This window comes from Terrapene carolina, unplaced genomic scaffold (assembly GCF_002925995.2).
Source record: "Terrapene carolina triunguis isolate 2854851 unplaced genomic scaffold, T_m_triunguis-2.0 Scaffold998, whole genome shotgun sequence".
Taxonomy (NCBI): domain Eukaryota; kingdom Metazoa; phylum Chordata; order Testudines; family Emydidae; genus Terrapene; species Terrapene triunguis.
Window position 1 is genome coordinate 607,726 of NW_020665349.1, and position 25,648 is coordinate 633,373.

The window sequence follows — 25,648 nt, forward strand, 5'->3', positions numbered from 1 at the left end:
CTAGTTCTAGGTACAGCAAGCATTACCCAATTCCTAGCAGCACCCAAAGCTCCAGGCCCAAAGAACAGTCCAGCACAGAATGCTACTGTTCTTACTCATTAAAGTGCTCTTTTAAAGCACTCCTCAAAATGAATAGCTCCATGATGAGCTCTTGTAATGGCCTTCTTTCTGGCTGTTCAAAATCAGCAGATGGCCAGTCCACCTCTACCCTCCATCCTGGCAGCAGCTTTTCCCCCTTTCCCTCACAGGTATTATGCAGGACACAGCAGGGAGCTATAACCATTGGGATATTTTTCTCACTGAGCTCCAATCAAGTGAGTAAACACCACCAGCGTCCTTTTAATCTACCAAAAGCATATTCAACAGTGATTCTGCACCTGCTGAGCTGGCAGGTGGATCTTTCCTTGGTGCTGTTGTGGTGACCAGTATATGGCACCATGAGGCAGGGGAGAAAGGGTGAAGCTGGGACCCCCAGAATAGCTATTGGCATTTCAATGTCACCAATGGTAATCCACCAGTTGGGAAAGAATGTCCCTGCTTGCAGCTATCTGAACAGACCTGTGTTCTTAAAGATGTGAGCATCAGGCACCTTCCCTGACCAGCCCACATCAATATCAGTAAAGCGTCCCCAGTGATCCACCAGCTTGTGCATAACCACAGACAAGAAGCCCTTTCTATTTAAGTGCTCTGTGGCAAGGTGGGCTAGTGTCAAAATAGGTATATGCATGCTTTATCACCCCATCGCAGTGCAGGAACCCCACGGATACAAATTGTGCACTATGTCCCACACACTACCAAGAGTCAGTCCTGCATAGCAGGAGATGATTAATGATCCTATACACTTGCATGACAACAGCCCCCACTGTAGACTTTCCAACTCCTAAAATGATTTCACACTGACCAATACCAATCCAGTGTTGCAAGCTTCCAGAGTGCAATCACCACTCACTTCTCTGCTGTCAATGGCCTGGAGATCTGGGGTGTGCTCAGACAAGATCCAGGAATGCAGTCTTTCACATCCGAAAGTTATATAGCCACTCCTTGTTACCCGAAAGCTGAATTCCAATACCCTAACCAAAGCCCCACAAATGTCATCAACAGCCTTGAACTGGCTTTCACTATGTCCCTGATCAAACTGTCCTTGAAGAAACTATCGTGTCCCCCACTGTTGAGGTACTTCCTCCGGGTCTGCAAATACAGGAGAATTGTGAGTCCTGTATTTGCAACATTCATATTTGTAGTGCAGATTTCTGCGGGGTCTATGCTTCTATCACAGATGATAGATACCAAAAAGTGTCTTGTGGGTTTGTGGTTTTTTGGTGGTTGTTTTTTTTAAGGTGCAAAAATTATGGGATATGAATGGCATGGGATAGAGAAAGTTGCATGCTGGCAATCTGACCCCTAGCTCCCAGAGATCCGTGGGTGAGTCATTTCTATCCCACAACACTGAAAATTTCCCAAAAGGCATTACGCTGGACCATGGCGCACTGCGCTACTACCGGTGGTGCCCTAAATTTTCCATTGACGCAAGCATTCCCAGTGATTACAAGCTGCGAAGTATGCATGAGCAATATGCAAACTTCGGCAGCTGTGCACTGATGTAACTTGCATCAGTTACTTTAATTTATTTATTTATTTTATTTATATTTATCAACCAAATTTTGTAATGTAGACATGGCCCCAGATTCTCTCAAACTCTGCTTTTGTTTTTACTAACCCCTACTTAACTTCAGAGTCTGACATTTTGGATGAAAGACTTTGTCAAAGATTCAACATATCCACTGCTCCTATTCAGATGCTAAAGCTAAGCATATATATGTGTGACATCCAGTAGGTCCTTCAGCATAATCCAGAAAGACCAAAGTTGACATTCTTGATATTTTGAAGGTTAATAAATGCAGAACTAAATTTAAAACCCTTTCAAGTCATTTTTATACATCATAAGGCAACAAATATTTGAGCTGGAAAATGAGCAACAAGCTCAGTTTTTGAAAAACAATCTCTTGCAGGTCACCTTTGAAGTGTGGCTTCTATTTAAATTTTATTCAAAAGGTTAGAAACTTGCTAAAATTCAACACCTTGACTTTAATAGAAATGGAGGGAGGTAAAAGATGTAAAGTTACAGTTTAAAATCATCCAAGCGGCACATAAGATTAGCCTTAATAATTGATATAATAGCAAAATACATCAATTCTAAAATAGAGAGATTAAATAAACCAGCTACCGTGTCTGCTTTAATTAAACACCAACATTATGTGTCTGAGTTATCACATTATTTTGGAGTCATAAGCATCAACACAAATTAAGTTTCAAATAAACCTCCAATTAAGGACTAAGCAATGCGGAGAGTCTGGTCCCTTGAAAGCTAAAGCACTCCTCTCACTAACACATTTTATAAAATACATCTAACTTCCCACAATTAGTTGAGCACAACATATGCTTGTTCTATGTCTCAATTATGTAACTACACAGGGGAGAACTTTCCCTACATTTTCACACTGCCAAGCGCGGATCAGAGTGCAGGATCACCAGAGACACTGAAGAATGTAGCAGAATATGAAGATTTAATGCAGTCTAATTTGAAGTGCTGCATGTCATTTCATTACTATTTACACATTTGTTGAAGTAGCTGGGTTGCATTCCACACTGTTGGACTGCTACCATTTATTGCTGTCCACTTTTTACACTCAAGCTGCTAAATCACTCAATCTGTCTTACTGTCTATCCCAGGGCTCTGTGCTGAGTGAATGTAGACAATGTCTAATCAAGTTTAACCAGCAAAGTTTGGGCACAGAACTTCCAATGTACTTGATGGTGCTTCTTAAGTACTTCCCTTTAGAAGGCAAACAGAGCTTCGCAGATTCTGTTCCGTTATCCCCCCAGTCTTTAAAAAAAAGGGGGAGCAGATGTGGGGGGATAAATAATATGTACATTCTCAATAAAGGGATATAGGTAGATTCTGCTCACAAATATTACTGCTTCCTGAAACAGCCACAATGACAAGTTCTCAGGAGGCAGAATTTAGAGTGCAGCCATGCATGTGAAGGGAAAAATGGGTTTAAAAACCTTTTGACACAGGGCTTCTCTACACAGCAAGTTACGGTGCAGCAAACTAGGCTGTGAATCTATAGCACACCAGTTTGCCATGCAGTAACATCCTGTGTGGATGCTGCTACAGTGCACTGCACTCTGGGACTTTCAGTATGCTGTGGCAGTGTCCACATGGGACATTGTTGCGCAGCAAGCTGGGGGTGGGGGGAACTGTAGATTCACACTCTGGCTTGTAGCACAATAACTTGCCATGTAGACAAACCCTAACTTCTCTTTTTCTCTCTCCCTCCTCTCCCCCAGCAAGTAAGGAGGGCTCTTCTCTCCGGGGGGGGGGGGGGGACACTATCAGATTTATGTTTATTTACGTTGTATCAGCTCCTTTCTCCCCTCAGTTCAGTTTTTAAACACTGTAAAACAAGGCCCAAGACCCAAGCTGACCTGTAATGAGGAAAGGGTGAAGCTGGCAAAGGAGATGAGAGATGGAAGAAGGGAAATGGTGGGTGAAGGGGAGGTGATGTGCTTCAGGGGATGGGGGTGGGACACAGACATGAGTATCTGCCTTTTTCCCCCCTCGATAATTTACTTGTGGCCATTTGACACCTCAGTTCATCCTTTAAGAGTAGGTTGGGTTTTTTTATTTCATTTAGTTTCATATAAAATTTGAACCTAGTTTCAGCACACCAACGTTAGGGCCCCTCCTACTAACTGGACCCGAAGGCTGTGAAGTCTAAAACCAGGAAAAGTTATTGCGAGATTAGCAGGCACTTCCCTTAAATTATTACAAACCAATTCAACTCCCCTAATATCTGTGCACAAACAGAAATTAGCAGAAGAGCGCTGGTTAATTTTCTCCATGACAACAGCAGGATGCCAGTTGTGTTCATAGCATAGCACTAACATCAAACAGAGCTGCCATCTGTCTTTTCAATTACAGGACTACCTGTTCAATTACCAAGGCACACAGGATTTTATTTGGCTTACAGATGCAATCATAAATAAACCCACTTGTTTGTTTTATACATTTCTTTCCTTCTGGAGGACACAATTTTGGAATACAGTAGATCGTTAAATATTACAGTCTGTTAGCCTTTATATACAAAAACTGTGATGACAAATATAAGAACGGCCATACTAGGTCAGACCAAAGGTCCATCTAGCCCAGTATCCTGTCTTCCAACAGTGGCCAATGCCAGGCGCCCCCGAGGGAATGAACAGAACAGGTAATCAACAAGTGATCCATCCTCTGTCACACATTCCAAGCTTCTGGCAAACAGAGGCTATGGACACCATCCCTGCCCATCCTGACTAATAGCCATTGATGGACCTATCCTCCATGAATTTATCTAGTTCTTTTTTTAACCTTGTTATAGTCTTGGCCTTCACAACATCAATTCTACAATTGTGGAACTGCTACTCTCAGTGAAATTTGGTAGCCTTGTATTTTGGTTTTCAATCTGAACAGATTTCCAGGGCAAAATTCATTACTCCAAGAACTATGCTTTTAGCTTCCAGGCATAGCTTTAGTGGTAATTTCATTACCAGTTTAAATCATATTAAATTTAAGAAAACAAATTACATTCCGTTGCTGTAGTAAAAACTCAAACTCATTGTTACTTTTATTGCTAATACCAAAAGATTAGTATTAATGTGTTTAATACACTAAGACTGACATGCCATCTGAAAACCAAACTGTCCCAGCAGAAAGAATCAAGAGAGGCAGTTGTGACTAACGCTTGGCAAATTATTAACTCAAAGTGAATTAGTCATAAATTTAACCATTTTTTCTATCCATGAACAGGTCATGATTTTTACCACTGTGCTATTTACAGAATAGTTTGTAAGAACAAGTTGTAGCCTACAGTTTGTTTACAGACTGGTCACTATGGGCATTTGCTTTTCAGGCCATTTGATTGGTCATGTAGAGTCATCTTATATTGTGTTGATTCTCCCTTCCCCTGACTGTATATCCAAAGTTTTAGAGACAGCAGGAATTGCTTTTTTCTGTTTGCAAATCATCCATGAATTTGAAGAATTTTAATCTATTGTGCAAACAATAAGCTTTTCAAAATGGCCAACGTGTTTCCAGTCTGGATACTAAAGAATATTCATTCATACAAGTATTCTTGCTGCTTTGGCTTTCCACAGACATCCTTCTGAAAAGCTCACTCACCTAAATATTCACAAATAAGACAACAGAAGGGGTCATAATGTGAATCTGGCAGTTTTAGTCACAAAAAAGTTGAATAGTTTTTAACTGAATTTGTCCAAATCTAGTCATAGTTGTACTGCTGAATTCCCTCTTGTTTGAGAGCCAATTATTTCACAAAAGAGTCACCTGTTCACTTACTGTAAATAAAAGTAAGTCACTTATAGCTGAGACGGACCAAGGGTGTTAATGATGCCAAAGACACTGATTCCACAGCATATGTATATTTTCTCTGTTATCTAAAGCTGATCGAAAATGTTCTGGTGGAATAATTGTCCATCTGAAAACACTGATTCAAGAGATTTGAAACATTCCATTGAAACATCTCAATTTGGCTTAAACTTCCAACGGAAACCAGGCTGGTTAGAATCCTCAGTTTCCCCGCAGTTGGCTTGGCGGATTCCCCAGGTCAGCAGCCTGGGATCTCAGGGAGCTCTTGTGTTTTGGAAACACTCAAATGTTCCCAGTGCAAGAATGTTTTGGTGTTTTCAAAACAAAATATTGCCAAATTTAAGTTTTTGCCCGTTCTTGGGATTAAAAGTTTCCCCAAAACTTGAAGTTTTTCACAGGACAAAAATTCTGCTTTCCAAGCTGCTCTACTTATACCCCCGGATTTAGGGCCTTGGCAGGTTCAGAAGCACAGCTATGACCAAGTGACCCGGAGCTCTTTAAAAGCCTTGAAGCTTCATTGAATTTTTTTTTTTTTTTAATACAGACTTTTGGGGCACTGTATATACCCCAGATGGGTCTGTAAAAGCAAAATGAAGTGTACAAAGCTTTTAAACCGATAGAATAAATCGGGAGTGTCAGCAGTGATGTGGCGGGTCTGGCCTCCCTTGCAACTCAGTTACAAATCCATCCATGTACAATTTTTCAGTACAGTATTTAATGCTTTCATGATGTCCAGCTTGCTGAGCTGCACTCTTAAAAGTCAATGCAAAGGTGTAGAATAAACCTGTTACTAGTTTTTAAACTAGTCACCTTACACATGCAAACTTTTACAAGCACGCATTTTGGTAGCAAAACTCTGAATCAATGTTCCGCCTTTACTCAGAGGCTAAGAGCCAGGGCCAGAGTTCTGTGCATGCCCTACAACTGCTCATAACATCACAGCTACCTAGCCCACTGCTCTCTGCATTATCTTTGGTGGCTGTAAGGTAAACAACTTAAGAACATAAGAACGGCCATACTGGGTCAGACCAAAGGTCCATCCAGCCCTAGAGTGACCAGATGTTCCGATTTTATAGGGACAGTCCCGATTTTGGGGTCTTTTTCTTATATAGGCTCTTATTACCCCCCAACCCCGTCCCGATTTTTCACACTTGCTGTCTGGTCATCCTAATCCAGCCCAGTATCCTGTTTACCGACAGTGGCCAATGCCAGGTGCCCCAGAGGGAGTGAACCTAACATGTAATGATCAAGTGATCTCTCTCCTGCCATCCAACTTTTGCTTAGTAAACTCAGAACTTCGATGTGTTTGCCATATAAGTGAATGACCAACAGATTTTTAAACAACTGTATTAAAACAATTTCAGTAATTTAAAACTACGCAGGCTAAACTGTCAAGTATTAGGGATATCAAACAAATGTTAAGAGATTTTCTACAGAGTTTTGGATTTCCTCTTTAAGAACTCAACAAGTCAGGCAGGTGCAAAGTGGTGAGTGGACTTACCAGTTCTCCTTCAATACCTAAAAAGCTGATAGAGCCCACAGACAGTCATAACATATATTAAAAATTCCACCACCACCAAAGAAGCCTTTTTATCATCAAGGTTACTTATCTGAATAACCTCATGGTTTGTTTTGTTATTGTAATTTTGTCTTTCTACCCCACACTTCCTCCTACTGCTTAATAAACTAATACATGTGTCTTGCCTTAAGGTAGATAAAACACTCTTTTGGATAGGAGGCATCTTCCTAGGTGTTTTTACAGTGCCTACTGGGGTCTGTGGACACTAGTCATCCACGTAAATAAGGCATCCATCTGCAGTTTTACAAACACACAATTTTCATTTTCTTCAACCACATAGATGCCTATTCAAGCGAGAGAGAGAGAGAGAGAGAGAGCGAGAGCGCTAAGATTTTTGAAAGAGCTCTGAGCTTCCTAGCATGCCCCTATAGTCATTCTGCAACAATGATGCCATCTTCCAACCACTGTAGCACATTACATTATTTCCCAGTGTACTATTTGCTTTTACAATCTCTTTATAAATAAAATCGTCAGCAAGTTGTGGCCTACGTAACAGTGTTTGGATACAGTTTAACCCTCCGAGTCTGGTAAGATTTATTTTCTGTTTAGAAAGAACATTAACAAGTGAGATTACTGGTAAGTATCTGTGCTCTTCAAGAGTGTCACTTCTGCATATTGTTTGCAGTGTAGTTGTAGCCATGATGGTCCAAAGATGAGAGAGACAAGGTGGGTGAGGTAGTATATTTTACTGGACCAACTTCTGTTGGTGCGAGACAAGCTTTTGAGCTACACAGATCTCTTCTTCAGCATTTCAGAGCTCTGCACAGCTCAAAGGATGGTGTCTCGCACCAACAGAAGTTGGTCAAGTAAAAGATATTGCCTCACCCACCTTGTCCCCCTCAGTTCTGCAAATTCACAGCTGCGGGACTGGCACTTAGCTGTGGAATATCCTGAAGAGCAGTATCCATTGGGACCACTCGCCCCTCCCGCTCTCTCCTCTCGGAGCAATGAGAGAATGCAAAGGGAGGTGACCCCAAACACCCTGCAATTCCTTCCCTAGTTTTGGAGTTCTTGACCTGAGTGTCTGAAGAACTGGGGAACGTGGGCAGGGAAAGTGTGAATATGCAGAGGCAACACCCTCAAAGAACAGTTATTGGTTTTGTAACCTTTTTCTTTGAGTGGCCTCTGCATATTTCCACTTGCAAGAGATTAGTGAGCAGTCCATCCCCCTCAGAAGGTGAGCAGCAAAGCCACCAAAACATGAATCAGCTCTAAACTGCAAATCAGGAGTATTAGAAGTAACCAGAATTTTGCTCTCCCAGAAGAGACTTCAGTGAGGGACAAATTTTTGCTTTAGGGACATATGGAGCTTTAAGCATCAGATTTGCAAACTGTATGTAAAACACAGCATGAAGACATGAAACAGATACGGTCTTCGGATTAACTGATACCTTCTGATATCTCTAGGTGAATTAATACCTGCCATATCATAAAAAGGGTATAAAAGATAAATGGGGAAATACAGACAGGATAGTAACCCATAGAAAATGGAAGCTGAGAAAGCTTGAGAATGGAAGAGGTGAGGTCACTAACCAAATCACATTTCCCATTTTGGCTACAGTTTATAAGGATTAGCTATTTGGCCTGTATCTCACTGAGTCCCTAGTCTATAGAAATGGTTATAAGGAACGCTGTTTCCACAGAGGTATGGTACAGGTGACAGTCTGACCAACAGCAGATCAGAGGGCCCCAAGAGATTCGTGAAACAAAAACTCCAACACCAAAGCAAGAGAGACACCTGCACTGGAGTGAATGCTCCCAGGGCAGCTTAATGAATACAGTTACCCTGTAGCACTCATAGAATCATAGAATATCAGGGTTGGAAGGGACCTCAGGAGGTATCTAGTCCAACCCCCTGCTCAAAGCAGGGCCAATTCCCAACTAGATCATCCCAGCCAGGGCTTTGTCAAGCCGGGCCTTAAAAACCTCTAAGGAAAGAGATTCCACCACCTCCCTAGGGAACCCATTCCAGTGCTTCACCACCCTCCTAGTGAAAAAGTTTTTCCTAATATCCAACCTAAACCTCCCCAACTGCAACTTGAGACCATTACTCCTTGTTCTGTCATCAGGTACCACTGAGAACAGTCTAGATCCATCCTCTTTGGAACCCCCTTTCAGGTAGTTGAAAGCAGCTATCAAATCCCCCCTCATTCTTCTCTTCTGCAGACTAAACAATCCCAGTTCCCTCAGCCTCTCCTCATAACTCATGTGCTCCAGCCCCCTAATCATTTTTGTTGCCCTCCGCTGGACTCTTTCCAATTTTTCCACATCCTTCTTGTAGTGTGGGGCCCAAAACTGGACACAGTACTCCAGATGAGGTCTCACCAATGTCGAATAGAGGGGAACGATCACGTCCCTCTGTGAAAGTTACTAGTGACCCCCCTTAACAGAGCAGCTGTTATGTCAGCCAGCGGCCATTAGGGGGAAGCAGACACCTTAAGGACACAGTAGCCTGAACTTTTCAACTGTCTTCCCTTTCAAGGACTTAAGGTAGTTGGAGCTGGTCCCAAGCCGGTTTTCACTGACCAGATAGCAAAAGCACGGTCTGACAACCACCAATCAAGTGTTAACACGGCAAGGGCCTTTGTCTGAATGTGTATAAAGGATCTGTAAAATGTGTGTAAGACAAAGTTTTTGTACCAAGGTGCAAAGCTCTCCTTTCTTCTGCAGAATAAAGCAACTCTTCCTTATCCCTGTCTGGCTGTTATTGGCTCTCAGCTAGATGGACCCGATATTTCGCTGACACCTCGATCTGCTGGCAATGCCCTACTTATATAGCCCAGAATGCCGTTAGCCTTCTTGGCAACAAGGGCACACTGTTGACTCATATCCAGCTTCTCGTCCACTGTAACCCCTAGGTCCTTTTCTGCAGAACTGCTTCCTAGCCATTCGGTCCCTAGTCTGTAACAGTGCATGGGATTCTTCCGTCCTAAGTGCAGGACTCTGCACTTGTCCTTGTTGAACCTCATCAGATTTCTTTTGGTCCAATCCTCTAATTTGTCTAGGTCCCTCTGTATCCTGTCCCTACCCTCCAGCGTATCTACCACTCCTCCCAGTTTAGTGTCATCTGCAAACTTGCTGAGAGTGCAGTTCACGCCATCCTCCAGATCATTAATGAAGATATTGAACAAAACCGGCCCCAGGACCGACCCCTGGGGCACTCCACTTGAAACCGGCTGCCAACTAGACATGGAGCCGTTGATCGCTACCCGTTGAGCCCGAAGATCTAGCCAGCTTTCTATCCACCTTTCTATCAGAACCCCATCAATCACATAGCTAAGAAATCCAGTTTCCTTTGGATCTGCCATCAAGACAAAGCAATTATCTCAAGCAACCTTAGCATTACATAGAGTAACCTTCCCAAAAATTAAGTTATTATAAGGTGAGTGAAAACAGTTGCCTTGAGTTTGTGAGGGTGGAAGCTGAAATCAAATCCAAGCAGTATGGATGGCAGCATCAGTTCTGGGTCCTGTTCTGTTCAATATCTTCATCAGTGATTTACATAACGGCATACAGAGTATACTTATAAAGTTTGTGGATGAAACCAAACTGGGAGGAGTTGCAAGTGCTTTGGAGGGTAGGATTAAAATTCAGAATGATCTAGACAAACTGGGAAAATGGTCTGAAATAAATAGGATGAAATTCAATAAGGAAAATGTAAAGTACTCCATTTAGGAAGGAACAATCAGTTGAACACATACAAACTGGGAAATGACTGCCTAGGAAGGAGTACTGCGGAAAGGGATCTGGGGGTCATAGTGGATCACAAGCTAAATATGAGTCAACAGTATAACACTGTTGGGGGTGGGGGGAAAAAGCAGACATCATTCTGTGATGTATTAGCAGGAGTTTTGTAAGCAAGACAGGAGAAGTAATTCTTCCACTCTGGTCTGTGCTGATTAGGCCCCAAATGGAGTAGCGTGTCCAGTTCTGGGCACCGCATTTCAGGAAAGCTGGGGAGAGACCAGAGAAGAGCAACAAAAATTATTAAAGACCTAGAAAACATGAGCTATGAGGGAAGATTGAAAAAATTGGGTTTGTTTAGTCTGGAGAAGAGAAGACAGAGGGGACATAACAGTTTTCAAGTATATAAAAGGTTGTTACAATGAGGAGGGAGAAAAATTGTTGTTCTTAACCTCTGAGGCTAGGACAAGAAGCAATGGGCTTAAATTGCAGCAAGGGAGATTTAGGTTGGACATTAGGAAAAACTTCCTAACTGTCAGGGTGGTTAAGCACTGGAATAAATTGCCTGGGGAGGTTGTGGAATCTCTGTCATTGAAGGTTTTTAAGAGCAGGTTAGACAAAACACCTGTCAGGAACCGTCTAGATAATACTTAGTCCTGCCATGAGTGCAGGGGACTGGACTAGATGACCTCTCAAGGTCCCTTCCAGTTCTAGGATTAGAAGCATGAGGATTACTTGGTCAAAAGTTACTGATTTTCAGTAGGTTCCACTAGACTTCTGAAGTAAGTTCTTATCAAATGTTTCAGCAATCTGAACCCTGAGAAGACTCAGGCTGAAATCTACACTGTTACCCCTGGCTGAGGGCAAACATCCAGTGAACAGGAGAACAGAGCTAACATCAAAGCAAAAACGTTGGAAGACAAAACTGCTAGCAGCCAGTTAGGGTTAGTGATGACATCTTAGCTCCATCACTTGCCTGCAGACAGATCTCCTGAATGGACTCAGATGGAAAACAGAGGAAAAATAGAGGAATTCCTGATTCCAGTCCAAGAAAGGGTAATCTACCAACAACACAGAGTCTTGTTTGACTGCAGCAAAACTAGATAGTGGCTGATGCCCTTGATAACAAACAAGTAGTAGTCAGGATTTACTCCCCTTGCTTAACAGATAATCTGAATCTTAGGTCTCAGTCCACATTCTGATCTCGGAATCTATGAAAGGATGACTGATCATCTAGTCTGGGCTCCTGTATAACACAGGCCACAGAACTTCCCCCAAATAAGCACATCTGTGGTGGTACACAAGAACTCTGTCCATAGAATCTGTCTGGACACTTTTTCCCCCCAGTAGATGGGTATTTGGTCTTGATCACAAGGAAAAAGTTTTGTATGTTACGCAAACGCTCTCTCAACTCAAAACCCTGCTGTGTAGCTTTCATCTCTGACAGAGTACACAAAATCTTGAAAAGGCTGGAGAGCAAGGTGAACATCCCAGATCACCATGTGGAAATAGTACTAACTATAGATAAAGGAATTCCCTGATTAGCACGTGTTACCCACTGCATGCGATTCTCCTGGACCTCCAGTACTGGATGCTCAGCACTGAATTGCAGAGCATAAGAACGGCCAGACTGGGTCAGACCAAAGGTCCATCTAGCCCAGTATCCTGTCTGCCGACAGTGCCAATGCCAGGTGCCCCAGAGGGAATGAACAGAACAGGTAATCATCAAGTGATCCATCCTGTCACCCATTCCCAGCTTCTGGCAAACAGGGACACCATCCCTGCCCATCCTACCCAATAGCCACTGATGGACCTATTCTCCATGAACTTATCTAGCTCTTTTTTGAACCTTGTTATAGTCTTGGCCTTCACAACATCCTCTGGCAAAGAGTTCCACAGACTGACTAACATAGAATTGATGGTGCCAGAAAATCAAGGGTGCGGGACCTTCAGCACTAGAATCAGGCAACACTGACAATTCAGCGAACCTTGCAGGCACTTGAGTAAGGTGTCACACCTTTAAGTGGCACATCATAGAATCAACAGCACTGGCCTTGGACCCAGCTGATCTGGGAAAACCTATGAGCCTGGGTATTGCTGATGCTGGGAACCCAAATCACTCTGACAAGGTACAGAACCACTTCAGCTAGCGACTCAGTCACCGGTGCTTATCATTGCACCCAATGGAAACAGGGATGGTAGTGCAGTTTACACTGTGCAAAAAACCACTTCAGGCAAGTGGCCTGCATGTCAATTGTGCCAGAACCTTAAGCACTAGACTGTCAACCTGGATGGATCTGGGGACTTAACACCACTTATCCTGGTGCTGGACCACTTCAAGGAGGTGGTACACCATTCAATGGGGCAAAAAATTTAGCACCAGACTCAGGGAACCCAGATGGCTGTGAAGACAATGTTGTGCATAATGGCCACCAGACCATTTCATCAAGTGATTCACTAGAGACTCATGGAACTGCACCCAAGGCACTAGCCCAGGTCAACCTGGATGGTTCCAAGAACCTTCATGCCACTTATAGTGGATACAAAACCATTCCTGGTTCACTGTAGTGGACTGCGCTAGAACCACCACACCAGATTAGGTTGACGATAGGGATGTAGAGACCTCAGTGCTACATCAACAGCAATGGGACCTCGGCTTCAGATTAGGTCAATCTAGCGGGATCTCAGGACTGCGTTGATAGTGTCTGGAACCTCGACATCAGATTTGGTGATCCTAGAACAGGGGTGGGCAAACTTTTTGGTCTGAGGGCCACATCGGGGTTCCAAAACTGTATGGAGGGCCAGGTAGGGAAGGCTGTGCCTCCCCAAACCCTAACAACCCTCTCCTGCAAAGTGTTCCTCCTGAGTCCTCCATCCGCCTTCGCCCCGCTCCCGCCACCTGCACCGCCCGCTCCCCTAAGGCTGCAGGTGAGCCTCCCTCCCTGCTCTCCCCTGCCCCCTCAGTGCAGCTCCCTCCCGCACTGGTGGCACGGCGCGCTGAGGCTGTGAGGGAGGTGGGACAGCAGGGGAGGGGCGGGGACTAGTCTCCCCGGCCGGGAGCTCAGGGGCCGGGCAGGACGGTCCCGCGGGCTGGATGTGGCCCACGGGCCATAGTTTGCCCACCTCTGTCCTAGAAGGTCCAGGGACTTTGGTGCTGCATAATCTGTGCCAGAACCTTGACACTGGGCTCAGTCAGCCAGTTAAGACTAGAGACCTGGATCCTGCGTAAGTCAGAGGCAGAGCCACTTACGCTAATCGATCTCCAAAGTCCAGGCTGGACTTACACATTACCAAACTAAATTGATGGGTCTTAAGGAGGCTCCCCTTCAGCATGGTGAGGCAGCCCTCACACACACCCATGCCAGATAGGTACCATTTCTTCTTTGTTCTTTTAAATAAAGAAACTTGTACCAACCAACAACCCAACACAAAAATACCCCTGAAAAGGCAGAAGAAAAGGAAGAACTAACAAAATGTGCATCAAGGATCTGGTGCGATGTCCAAATTTGCTGCACTTCCAATGGTCAAGAAGGAACTGAGGGACAGTGGGGGGCCACTCCCCCTTTTATACACAGTGAACCCTGTGTGAGGAGATAGAGGGTGGGGTGAGGGGCACCAATGGCTACTGCTCTCCAGAAGACAGCACAGCTCAATGCCAGGAAGCACCGGTTCCACTAGTGCAAATAAGAGGCGGCCACTCAAAGAAGAACATGTTCTTATGCACTATGGGTAAAGCGTTCAGAAGTATTTAAGCAATTTAGAAGCTTAACATCCATTTTCAAAAGTGGCTCAAGACACTTGGGGTCCTAAGTCCCTTGGAAAGCCAATAGCAATTAGGCTCCTGAAGCGTCTCCCGTCACTTTTCAAGGTGAAACTTGGAAGCTTTTGGAAACGTTGCTCAATATGAAGATAAATATGGTTGTGGGTTTTGTTGTTTGCAAAATGTACTTGCTTTTTCTGAAATGTTTAAAAAAAGATCAACACAATCAAATTTATGTGGGCTGGAACTGAGCCTTGGAGAATTTACCTACATTTCTATACACCAGTCATCAGAAGGATATGATACAAAATATTTTGCCATAATTTTAACTATGAGCACTGTGTAACATTTATCCAAGTTCCTGCCACCTACAGAGCTATTGGATTTCTCCAAACAGAAGCAGTACCAGAAAAAACATCACCACCAAAAAAACAAACAACTGGAAAGTGTGTTTAATAGTGATTTGCTGCTGATGTACTGGGGGTGGAGGGAGAGGAGGAGACGGAGAGAAGGCAGAGAAGAAAGAACAGAGGTGTTCCAAAGGGTGCCAAGATCCATTCCTCTCTCTCTCCTGGACCTCTCTGCCTGCTCCTCCCACCTGTCATCTTCTGGGACAGGCTAGCTTGGTTTCCTCTTGCAGTAGCAATGATAATCAGAGGAACTGTTCTCATTCCTCATCACCCAGCCAAGCAGTCAGCCATTCTACCCATCTCTGAAGGGAACGCACAGCAGAAAACACAGGATCTGGGTGGACAGGGGTACTACACACTAGGTAAACTCAGAACAAGACTGACAGAACCAGTCACCCAGAATAGAGAAGGTTTCATCAGGGTCTAACTGCAGGTAGGGGACAGAAGCACAAACATGGAGGGAGAATGCACATTGAAGGGAAGAACAAGAATTCTCAGAATAACTGTCAGTGAGACCTCTGACTCCTAAGAATTAAGGGACAAATTTACCAAACAATCTGGAAGCAATTAGCTTGTCTTGATAAGAACCCTCTTGAGAAACTTCTGCCTATTTTAGATTTATTAACTCCCTGGTTACAGACAATATTTGCAGTTGCTGGTTTGCCAGCAGAGAAAATTAAATATGTTTTCTAAAAATGCAAACACTTCTTTCTGTACCAGTTTGCATCGTGACTGACTTGAAGTGGACAGCATGTAAACACTGGTAGAATGACTCAGCAGTGAAATATAATGGAATTTGACATTGCTAGAAGCAATTTTGGGCATGTATAAAGAACAAATCCTTGCCTTCTAAAATGCTAAATGAGTCTGGCATTCAGCAATTCAACAAACTGAGTAATCAAATAAAGATTCCATGCAAGCTAGTGTACTTCAAACAGTGTTTTTCCATAAAATAAAAGCCATGTAACTTACTGATTTGCTCTTTCAATTTTAACTCCAGATTACTGGTAAAAGACATTATGGGGTTGCTGCGATTATTTCCACAAACAAGCATTAGGAAATTCAGAGTTAAAGTTAAATTAAAAACAAATCCAAACATGTTAAGGTCTGGAAAGGCACATATTATGCACCTAAAAAACCTTAATTCTCCACTATAGTTATGCCAAAAAGAAAAAAAAATTAAAGCACCGTCTAAAAATAGTTAATCAAATCTGGGTCTAATACGCCCTAATCATAACTGTATACTCATTGCCTGGAATGACTACAGAGCAGAGTTATGGTTGTGGGGGGGGGGGGGATGAAAGGTGAGCAGAAAAGTGTGCAGAGCACAGGGGGGTGACAAGCGGGAGAGTACCCCATGTGAGGAGAGAGGAGATTTAGTGGCTATGCTGAAGACAGAGGGGAGAGGGCAAGGATGTGAATAGGGCCTGGAGGGGGGAGAGGTTTATGTCAGGGGAGTCTTGTGTTGGGGACATCCAGGACTTTGCACCCAATAGGGACTTGGGGTAGGGAGCCAAGGCATCAGTAGAGATTAATAAATAAGGCCAGAAAGGAACATTATACTTCTCCATAACACCGGCCCTCCTCCACAGCACAGAATTTCAGCAAGTGCTTACTTGCGTCAATCCCGTAACTTCTGGCTGAGCTACAGCATGTCTTTTAGAAAGATATCCCATCTGGATTTAAAGATCGTCCCATACAACTGCTGCCTCGGCTCCAGAGCCTGCCAAGGTAGTCGGTATTAAGGCACCTGGGGCAGAAAGAGCCTTTAGAAAGCCAGAGACATTGGCATGTACACTGCGCTCCCCCACAACCCAGGGTCCTGCTTTGCACAGTGGCAGTCTGCCGAACACAGAGCCTTTCTCCCATATGCTGCGTTCCTTCATCATAGATCCCCATTTTGACACTCTGTACCTCAGGGGGAGCACCGTGTAACCCCCATATTCATCATTTGTATATAATTGTGATATTTCATATAAAGCATGCCATGTAAGGTATCACGGGAAAGGCTATGATCTGCTGAAAGCCATTATTCTATCTAAATATGTACATTATTAGTGCATATGATATTATGAGATTATATTGTATGGTTGTCACTAAAATATGCTGTGAGTTGGGGAATCACCAGATATTAGCTGCCCAGAAACAACAAAGGACCTAACCGAAATCCGGGCAGGGCTCAAACCACCATCGACAGCCATTGTCCAACATGGGAGTTACAATTCAGTGACTCACTTGCACAAGGCCACACCAGAGGAACTGCTCAACCTTGACTGGTGACTTAGCAATGCCAACCAGATATGCCAGGACTTATGTTCTCCAAGCACATGGAATGAGGATATGAAATAGAGGACAGAGATCGCATGTTTTGTCTTGTCTCTCCCACCCATCTATGCTGAAGACAACGAGAAAGCTGGAGCTGAGGAGACAGGTCCCCAGGCTAACAGGGAGAGCCTGCATATGAAAGACTGTAACCAACCTGCAGTATCCAGTGGGGTGAGAAAAACTGCTTAGTCCAGATGTTGCCTAGTCTAATAAGGTTGAGAATTTAGACTCTGTGCTTATCTTTTATTTTCCTTTGGTAACCACTCTGACTTTTGCCTATCACTTATAATCACTTAAAATCCATCTTTTGTCATCAATAAACTTATTCTAATGTTTATCCTTACCAGTGAGTTTGACTGAAGTGCTTGGTAAATCTGCTCAGTTTACAAAGGCTGGTGTATGTCCACTTTCCATTGATGAAGAAGTGAACCAATTAATAAACTTGCATTGCTAAAGAAAGGGTCTTGAGCAGTGCAAGATGGTATATTCCTGAGGTACAAGGCTGGGAGGATTTGGCTGGTGCCTCTCTGTGTGATTCGTGAGTGGCTCTGGGAGCATTCATGCAATCTGGCTGGGTGTGGGGCTCCACATGAGGTTGTACTGAGTGGTAACAGCACCTGGAGGGGTTTGCTGCTTGTCACCAGTAAGGCATTGTGAGAGACAATCCAGATTGGTGAGGTAAGGGGGCACAGCGGTTCTACAGTCCCAGGTTGCACCCCGGGGATCCCGTCACACCCATCATGCCCCCTCTCTCAACGTTAGAAAGCTGCACCCTGAGGAGAAATGGCCACCATGAGGAAGGCATGGGAGAAGACCAGGGATGTGAGAGTTGACCATAAACCATCGCTCGTGCCCCCAGAGAGGTTTTGCCTCACCAGGAGTCCTGCTTCAATGAACCTAATCCAGTCCATTGGAGTGAAACGCCATGCTGACAAAGCAGTGAACAGCCACACAGCCGATGCAAAACAGTAACAGTTAGGGGTCAAGTAATCTACCAATGAGATGTGTATAACCACCCCCTCTCACTCCACTGACTCATTTCAACCAATAGAATTGCAACATACAAATTAGCTGGAGAAAGTGTCATGACTGTTTGAGTTAACTCTGAAAGCCCAGTTTAAAAATGACCTGAACTATCGCTGGCCCAGTCTATAATTATAATTAGATGCAACAATGGTTAATTTCTTCAAGTGCAACCTATGAGATTTCAGTGAGCTTTATCTATATGATTCACACATTGTAAAGCCAGAAGGGACCACTCTGATGATCTAGTCTGGTCTCCTGCATAACACAGACAATAGGACTACCCTGAATTAATTCTTGATTGAACTAGAACAGCTTTTTTAGAAAAGCATCCAATCTGGATTTAAAATACGGATATTTCAGGTTTTAAGACAATCTCTTAACTTTTAGGATGAGACCTTCACAGAGGCAGATCATACCCACATCTGCCTACTCTGGGGTTCTTGCACCATCCTCTGAGGCATTTGGTGCTGGTTCTTGTCAGAGACAGGATATTGAACTCAATAGATCTTGGGTCTGATCTCATCTGGTAATTCCTATGGGAAGCTTGGGAAGTCTCTTATCTCATTTAGGATAAGTCTGATGAGTGCTAAATTTCTTGGGCTTTTTTAAAAATTGATTTTTAACAAAATTAGCCGATGCATTTGTAAATTCTAAGAATATTCCTTCTATCTCAAAGCGCTATACTTTTAGGTCGGATAAGCTATATTATTTCATAGATTAAGAGATTGAATCCCTGTTTGACAAGGAAAACTCAACTCAGCCTTCACTATGGAATTACAACCGGTCTGTCCTAGACTTTTTTCTTTTAAGATTTAAACGCTTAAAGGTTCTTAATTTTTTTTGTTGTCCGTCCCTCTCCCTCCCTCCCCCCCGCAAAGTACTGAGTTATATACTGGCAGTGCAGAAGCTGTACGAGCACTCATGACTCCCACTGTACTCTTCGGAACAGCACAACCACAGATTTACTATGTAAAAATAAGAGCTACAAGGCCAAAGGTTTCAGAACTTGCTAAGGACTACTTACATATGTAGGTATGCAAGTAGCCTGATTTTCAGAGATACTGAGCACTCAGCTCCCACTGAAGGCAATAGACAGAGTAGATAGGGGTGTGCTATAAAGAATTTACTGGGAGTTCAAAAAGATTTAATAGATTGGCCACTTACTGTATACATTTACATTGCCACATTTCTAATGGCTCCATTTTCAAGCCCAGGGTCAAATCAAATTAACCACTCATGCAAGATCTATTATTTAATACTTTGGAGACTGCTAACAGATCTGTTTCCTCCTAGGTTTTCCATTTGGCTGGAAGGCTACAAAATGCCATTGTTCCAAGAAAGAATAGTTACATAGCCTGTGTAATGTTTGATAAGTTTATTTTTCTCTTTAAACAAGATGAAAATTGATTTGTGATCCGACATCAGGCCTTCACATTATCTGTTTCATAAATAAGATTGCTTTCTAGCAAGACTGAGGCTACTAGCAAGAGGTCTAGAAATTACAATTGTAGTTTTAATTTTTACAACCTTGATTTACATAAAATGAAAGCTTTATACACAGCAGACGATGCTTGTCATGGGAGCTTTAAGATTTAAAAATGCTGTGCTGTGGAAACAGGTGCAGCTATCTGATACATGAAAATTCCTCCTGATTCACCCACACATCATGAGATTTGGAAAAGATCATTTACATGAGCCTTTCACAACTGCTGAGAATCTTCTGTATTGCTACTGCAGGCAGCCAGGAAAGTCATTTTAATGATCTGGAAGAACATTTATTCCTCAGCCATTTTACATTGGTACTGCTTTTCTTTGATCCTTTGAAGTTTGGAGCCTGGTAGCTAAGTCATCTCAACTTAAATATTTTAGTTTTTTCAATTCAGTTTGTTGGTTTTAAATTTTATACGATAATTGTCCTTTTCTGTATGTGGAGCCATTTTAAGGATTATTTTCCTGCTTTAATACCTACAGTATTTGTTTACTTTTTAAAGCTGCACTTGGAATTATTTTAGATACCACTGTTGGGATGCTCGATAAACTCTCTGGTAGGGCTTTCAGCTAGAACTGACCAGGAAAACCTGAATGTTTTAACTGGTTAAATGTTCAAAATCTCTGAAGATATTACAGACAAAATGATTAAACCACACACAGATAATTCTCCTGTCCAAAAAAAGGTAAACAGTAATTAACCTTTACTAATGTTAACAGCTTTGTAGCGATCCCATAATCAGCCTATTGGATAAATAACCTGTAGAGTGTAATACCCTAGCCTTATAGGATTTTAACAGAGGATAGCAGACTTGTTTGAATTACAGAGCATGAATTTTATTATGTTGCTTCTGTAACCCACATGATACTGCAGCATTTCACTATATTGCTCCAGGGGAGGAGACTAGGATCTTAGCTAGATATTCTGAGTATCTGCACATGTGCAGAGAGCAGAGCAGGGCAACTCATCTAGAGGGTCCCAGAAACTTCCAGAACAGGGTGCGGCAGTTACCGGACATGCTCCGTAGCTGTTTTGATGCTGTATTATATAAAGTTTTCACTGTGGGCAACCCACCTGGCAGGTGACACCCAAGTCACCCTCGGAGCGCTGATGTAACCAAAGTGCAGTGGGGGCGGGGGGAAGGATCTAAATACAGAAGTTAAAGACAGCTCTATGGACTGAGTGACTGATCAAAGCAAGACCAAAAGATGCGTCTGCTGCGTGGGCTGGGTGTGAATCTCTGTACCACTCTGGGTATGGGTTAGTGCTCTTCCAGCTTTATTTACCAGGGAAGCCCTCCATTAAGACAGTGTTTCCCAAACTGGGGTTCGTGAACCCCTGGGGGTTCACGAAATGTTACAGGGGGTTCTCAGGGAAAAATTCCCTAATGGCGGACAAAGCTGTCCCTAGGGACCCTGGGCAGCATGGGACACTGAGGAGACTTAACCTTCAAGACTCCTTATAAGAAATGGAAAGGAGGGAGGTGGATATTTTTTGCTGTTTTTAAAATTAAATAGGCAGCTAGTATTATTTTTAAAATTATTATGAAGAACAAATTTAAGCTTTGTTGTAACGTGCGTTGTTTGCCTGGACTGCTCAAGACCTGAATGCTTGTGTAGGAGGAACTCTTTGAGTTGGCTTCTTAAATACCTTCATGATGTTTCACATCTGATACTCCTTGATGAAACATAGGAGCCTTGTCTTATAACAGGCTTATTCAAAGTGATACAAGCTACAAAAGTGAGATCTTGGAAGAGTGTTGCCATTTTCATAATGCAATAAAAATACTGTAATGATCAATAATAATACATAGTGTGTGATAAACATGTCACAAAAACAAATTTTATATTTCCAAGATCACTGCTTTTATAATTTATACTCAGGTAAAGGAGAAAATCCCTGGAAATATTCATTTTTAAGAGGGGGTTCACGAGACTTGACATTTTAGTGAAAGGGGTTCACAGGTTGTTAAAGTTTGGGAACCACTGCATTAAGATAATGTTTGATCATAAGACCATAAGGCCGGCCATGCTGGGTCAGACCAATGGCCCATCTAGCCCAGTATGCTGTCTTCCAACAGTGGTCAATGCCAGATGCTTCAGAGGGAATGAACAGAACAGCACAATTATCGAGTGATCCATCGCGTCATCCAGTCCCAGCTTCTGGCAGTCAGAGGTTTAGGGACACCCAGAGCATGGGGTGGTCCCCGACTACCTTGGCTAATAGCCATTGATGGACCTATCACTGTGGTATGTTTTATGGACCTCCAGGGAAAGCTGGCAGGGGAGCATTTGTTACCCCTAGAGGCTACAGAGCCTGTGGAACTTCCATTGAGCTATCAGCTAACTGGGACTGTATCTCACTTCGAGGGAGCGACTGGGGCAGCACTTAGTGAGCTGAAGGTTTGTGAATTCTTGCCTGACTTAGCTGGGTTTCTGGAGAGATGATGCCCTGTAACAAGCTCCAGGAAATGGATATTTTATATGCTGATCCCAACCCCTGCACCACTCTGGATACAGACTACAGACTTCTTGGAAGGACTGAGACCTGCCATTTCTCAAGCTCTGCAGAGTCCAGGTGACACACTACATACTACATTCATGCCAGAAAGGCTGAAAAATGACCTCTGAAAAAAGATCAGAGGGGACGTGCTGTGTTGAAGTATAGAGAACGTTATGCTGAAGCTTTATATTTGAATGTTTGTAACAGAAACAAAAGGTGCAAGTCTGTACAAGGGACACCAGAAGTTTACTGTCAAATAGCTTTTGTTTAAAATTGATTCATAGTATTTCAAACATACTTACAATATTTTATACTATTTAAAATGTGTTCTGTGTGCACTGTCTGATTTACTGAGACAGCGTATAGTGCTCTCCCTTTGAAATTGACTGGGGTCTATTACCATCCATTTATCAGGGTTTTACATACAATAGCCCTGAGGTTTAACGCTGTGTAATGCTTTTTGAAAAGTCCTGAAAAGACTGAACTCTGACCTGTACTTCACCAAAGAGTTACGCTGAGGACGAAGGGGAGTGTATAGTTATAGAGAATATTGCCTGAGCATTCCCTTCCATCCCTGTTACACTTCCAAAAGCAGTCAAGCCATTAAAGGATGTATCAACTTTGCTTTCACCTTACAATAGCATTAGATATCCCCTCCCTGCTACAAACTAAAAATATAATTTTGCAAAACAATCAGTATACAACATGTGCTAAACTCTTCCCCCATTCACATTTTCATAAGTACCAAAAAGGAAACAGACCCAAAATAGTGAGTTAAAGCAGAAACAACATTAATGATTTTTTTTTCATCTCACGGTTTTAAAGAATATGCTGAGAATAAATGCAATATTAGGAATAATACACAAAATGTTGCTACATTTTTACAGGTGCACTGACATGATTTCAGCCTCCAAATATTCTCCTTCTCAAAAAAATACACCATTAAAAAAAGTCATAAGACTACCATAAAATACTCTTAAAAATCATGTTAATGATCTGACAGGGGGAAAAAAAAGCAACCTCAGAGTGAAGACTGAAATATATTCCATCCAACTCTCCCATTATCCATAGTTACTACAGAGATCTGAACATTTTGGATGATCTCATAAACCTTATGTGCCTACTACATAGGTAAAACAAGAATAGGTTAAAGGCAGAGTTTTAGATTTCACTATTAATCTTGTACAGTTAAGATCATTCTTATGGCAGAAGCCTACATTTAGAGAATTCTTCCTGACCTATAAAAATGGCTAGTTTAACATCAGACCTAGATGTAACCTTCTACAAGGCAGGCTGCCATTTCCTAACTGCAGCTCTAACTAGAGACCTTTGCCCAGATATACCAGCCTATGTTAAACTAATGCCCTTTCACCCTATGGTTATTTAAAAGAACATAGTGTTGAGAGAGAAAATAAAGTCATACTTACAACACTGGGAGGCAGCAGTGGGCAATGGTTTCTTCTGGACTTCTTCTGAAAATGAATACTAAGGGAAGACAAAAGAGAGAGCGCAGACAGATAACAGACTGAAAGTAACCTTATGAAACAGGATTTCCAGAACGTAACAAGCTTACGCTCTGAGAGTATATTGGCGTGGGAGGTGTTAAAGTACAAAATAATATTTTCCTTAATACCCAAATACAGAACATGCTCCCAGAAAAGTAAAAACTGGCACTATCCCATGCCAAAATATCTGTTAATAGCTGCACACAAGGCTTGGGTAAAGTCTTATCTACTTTAAAAGCTCAAGACAAAAAATTTCAGACTTGGGGGCCTCAAATTAGGCACCTAAATCCATATTTAGTCACCTAAAATATAAATGTCTACCTTTCAGAGCTGCTGAGCAGTGATTTCAGTGGAATGTGTGCTCACTCAGAAGCTTGAGAATACAGCAATTTATATATTAGATGCCTAAATGTGAATTTGAGGTACCCATGTTTGAATGCTGTGGCAGTGCTGGATGTGGAAACTGGGAAAGAGCTAGATAATTAATGTGCTCATTAGTAGTGCAATAACCAGAACACTCTTTCAGCAGAGTCTGGAAACATCCAACAACATGAAGGATTTTACATCTTATTTAACACTACACTGGAGTACACAGATTCCATTTAACCAATTTTGGCTTATTCCAAAAAGGTCTGCTACAGCATTAAAAGTGCTCCCTGGAGATGTTTATGATATTATTTTGGCCGCCTCCTCCCACTGTGGACCAATAATTCAAAAATAATCCAGTGTCTGTCTGAGGCGAGAGACAGAAGATAAGTAGAATCATTTCTAATCCTATTAGGCAAAATGTCAAGAACACAACCCTCACCAGCCAAGAGCTGGGGAAAAGGGCTCCAAAGTCAGTGGAAGCTGCAAGTTTTGAAATATTGATTCGTTAATCAATGCCTTACACTGACCACCAGCGGGGCTATTTCACAATAAATGAGGAAGTAAATACAGGGACGTACTTTCTTTCCACTGACTAGCAAGAAGCTGAATAGGTAAGCACAGCGAGAAAGAACAGGCTGGATGAGCAGACAAGGCAGCTAAAAGAACTGGTGATTGCATCACAATTCATACAAACTTCTTCATCTACCGAGAATTTGATGGATCACTAGAGGGCACCTATGTTCCACTGCGTGTTTGGCACTAGAATTCCCCTGCTAAAACTCAGCTTTCAACCCAGGAGGCAGGATGTATTGCAGCAGAATTACTGAAAAGTTATAAGTTCTCATGACTTGCTTTTTCACTAGGTTCACAGATACCAAGAAGCCCTAGAGCTATTACTGGAAATGCTCCCTGAAGCCAGAAGAAGCTACACACAAGCTATTTTTCATCCACCTATACACAGCTGCGAGACTAGGTTAAACAGTTCAAGACAAGACTTAACTTCTGCCTGAGTATTCTCAATCTCCACAATGAATCCACTAACATACTTAACGGAGGAAGGCTAAGTTAAGGGTACAATAAATTTCCCCCGAACTTCGACACCCTACATCGATCACCAACAGGACCTTTTAGCAATACTCTCTTGGTAAGCAGAGAAACATGTATTACACTTTTGGTTAACACTGTTTACACCTGCCCTTGTTGGAGTTAACAAGTTCCTTAAAGGCAAGAAATTAAGTCCATCAACCAGATGAATATCACCTTGAATAAGACAAGTGTCCTTAGCTGTTTATGCAAAATATACACCAAGAAACTGAAGTGTTCCTTTTTTGGTTTTAGATAACAACGAATATAGCCTGGGGCAGCACTACTCTCCTAACTGCCTCATCCTGCTGTCTAGCAGAGCCAGAGTTTTACACTTGTTTTGAATCTAAGTATCATGCAAAAATCAATTTCCCCTCAATGTTCACATGCTGCAGTCTCTCTTAGAGCATGGCTACACTTGCAGATGTAGAGCGCTGAGAGTTAAACCAGCCCTCGGAGAGCGCAGTAGGGAAAGCGCTGCCGTGTGT

At 42.6% G+C, this 25,648-nt stretch overlaps 1 protein-coding gene across 1 annotated transcript in view; it reads right to left on the bottom strand.

Annotated features, from left to right (window-relative positions):
* The window catches only part of UNC13B (unc-13 homolog B), a 354,074-nt gene that overhangs the window by 234,236 nt on the left and 94,190 nt on the right, over window positions 1-25,648 (bottom strand). The window contains exon 7 of the mRNA XM_029913862.1: window positions 23,631-23,688. Within this exon, the coding sequence (XP_029769722.1) occupies window positions 23,631-23,688 (58 nt within the window). The remainder of the gene's footprint in view (window positions 1-23,630; window positions 23,689-25,648) is intronic.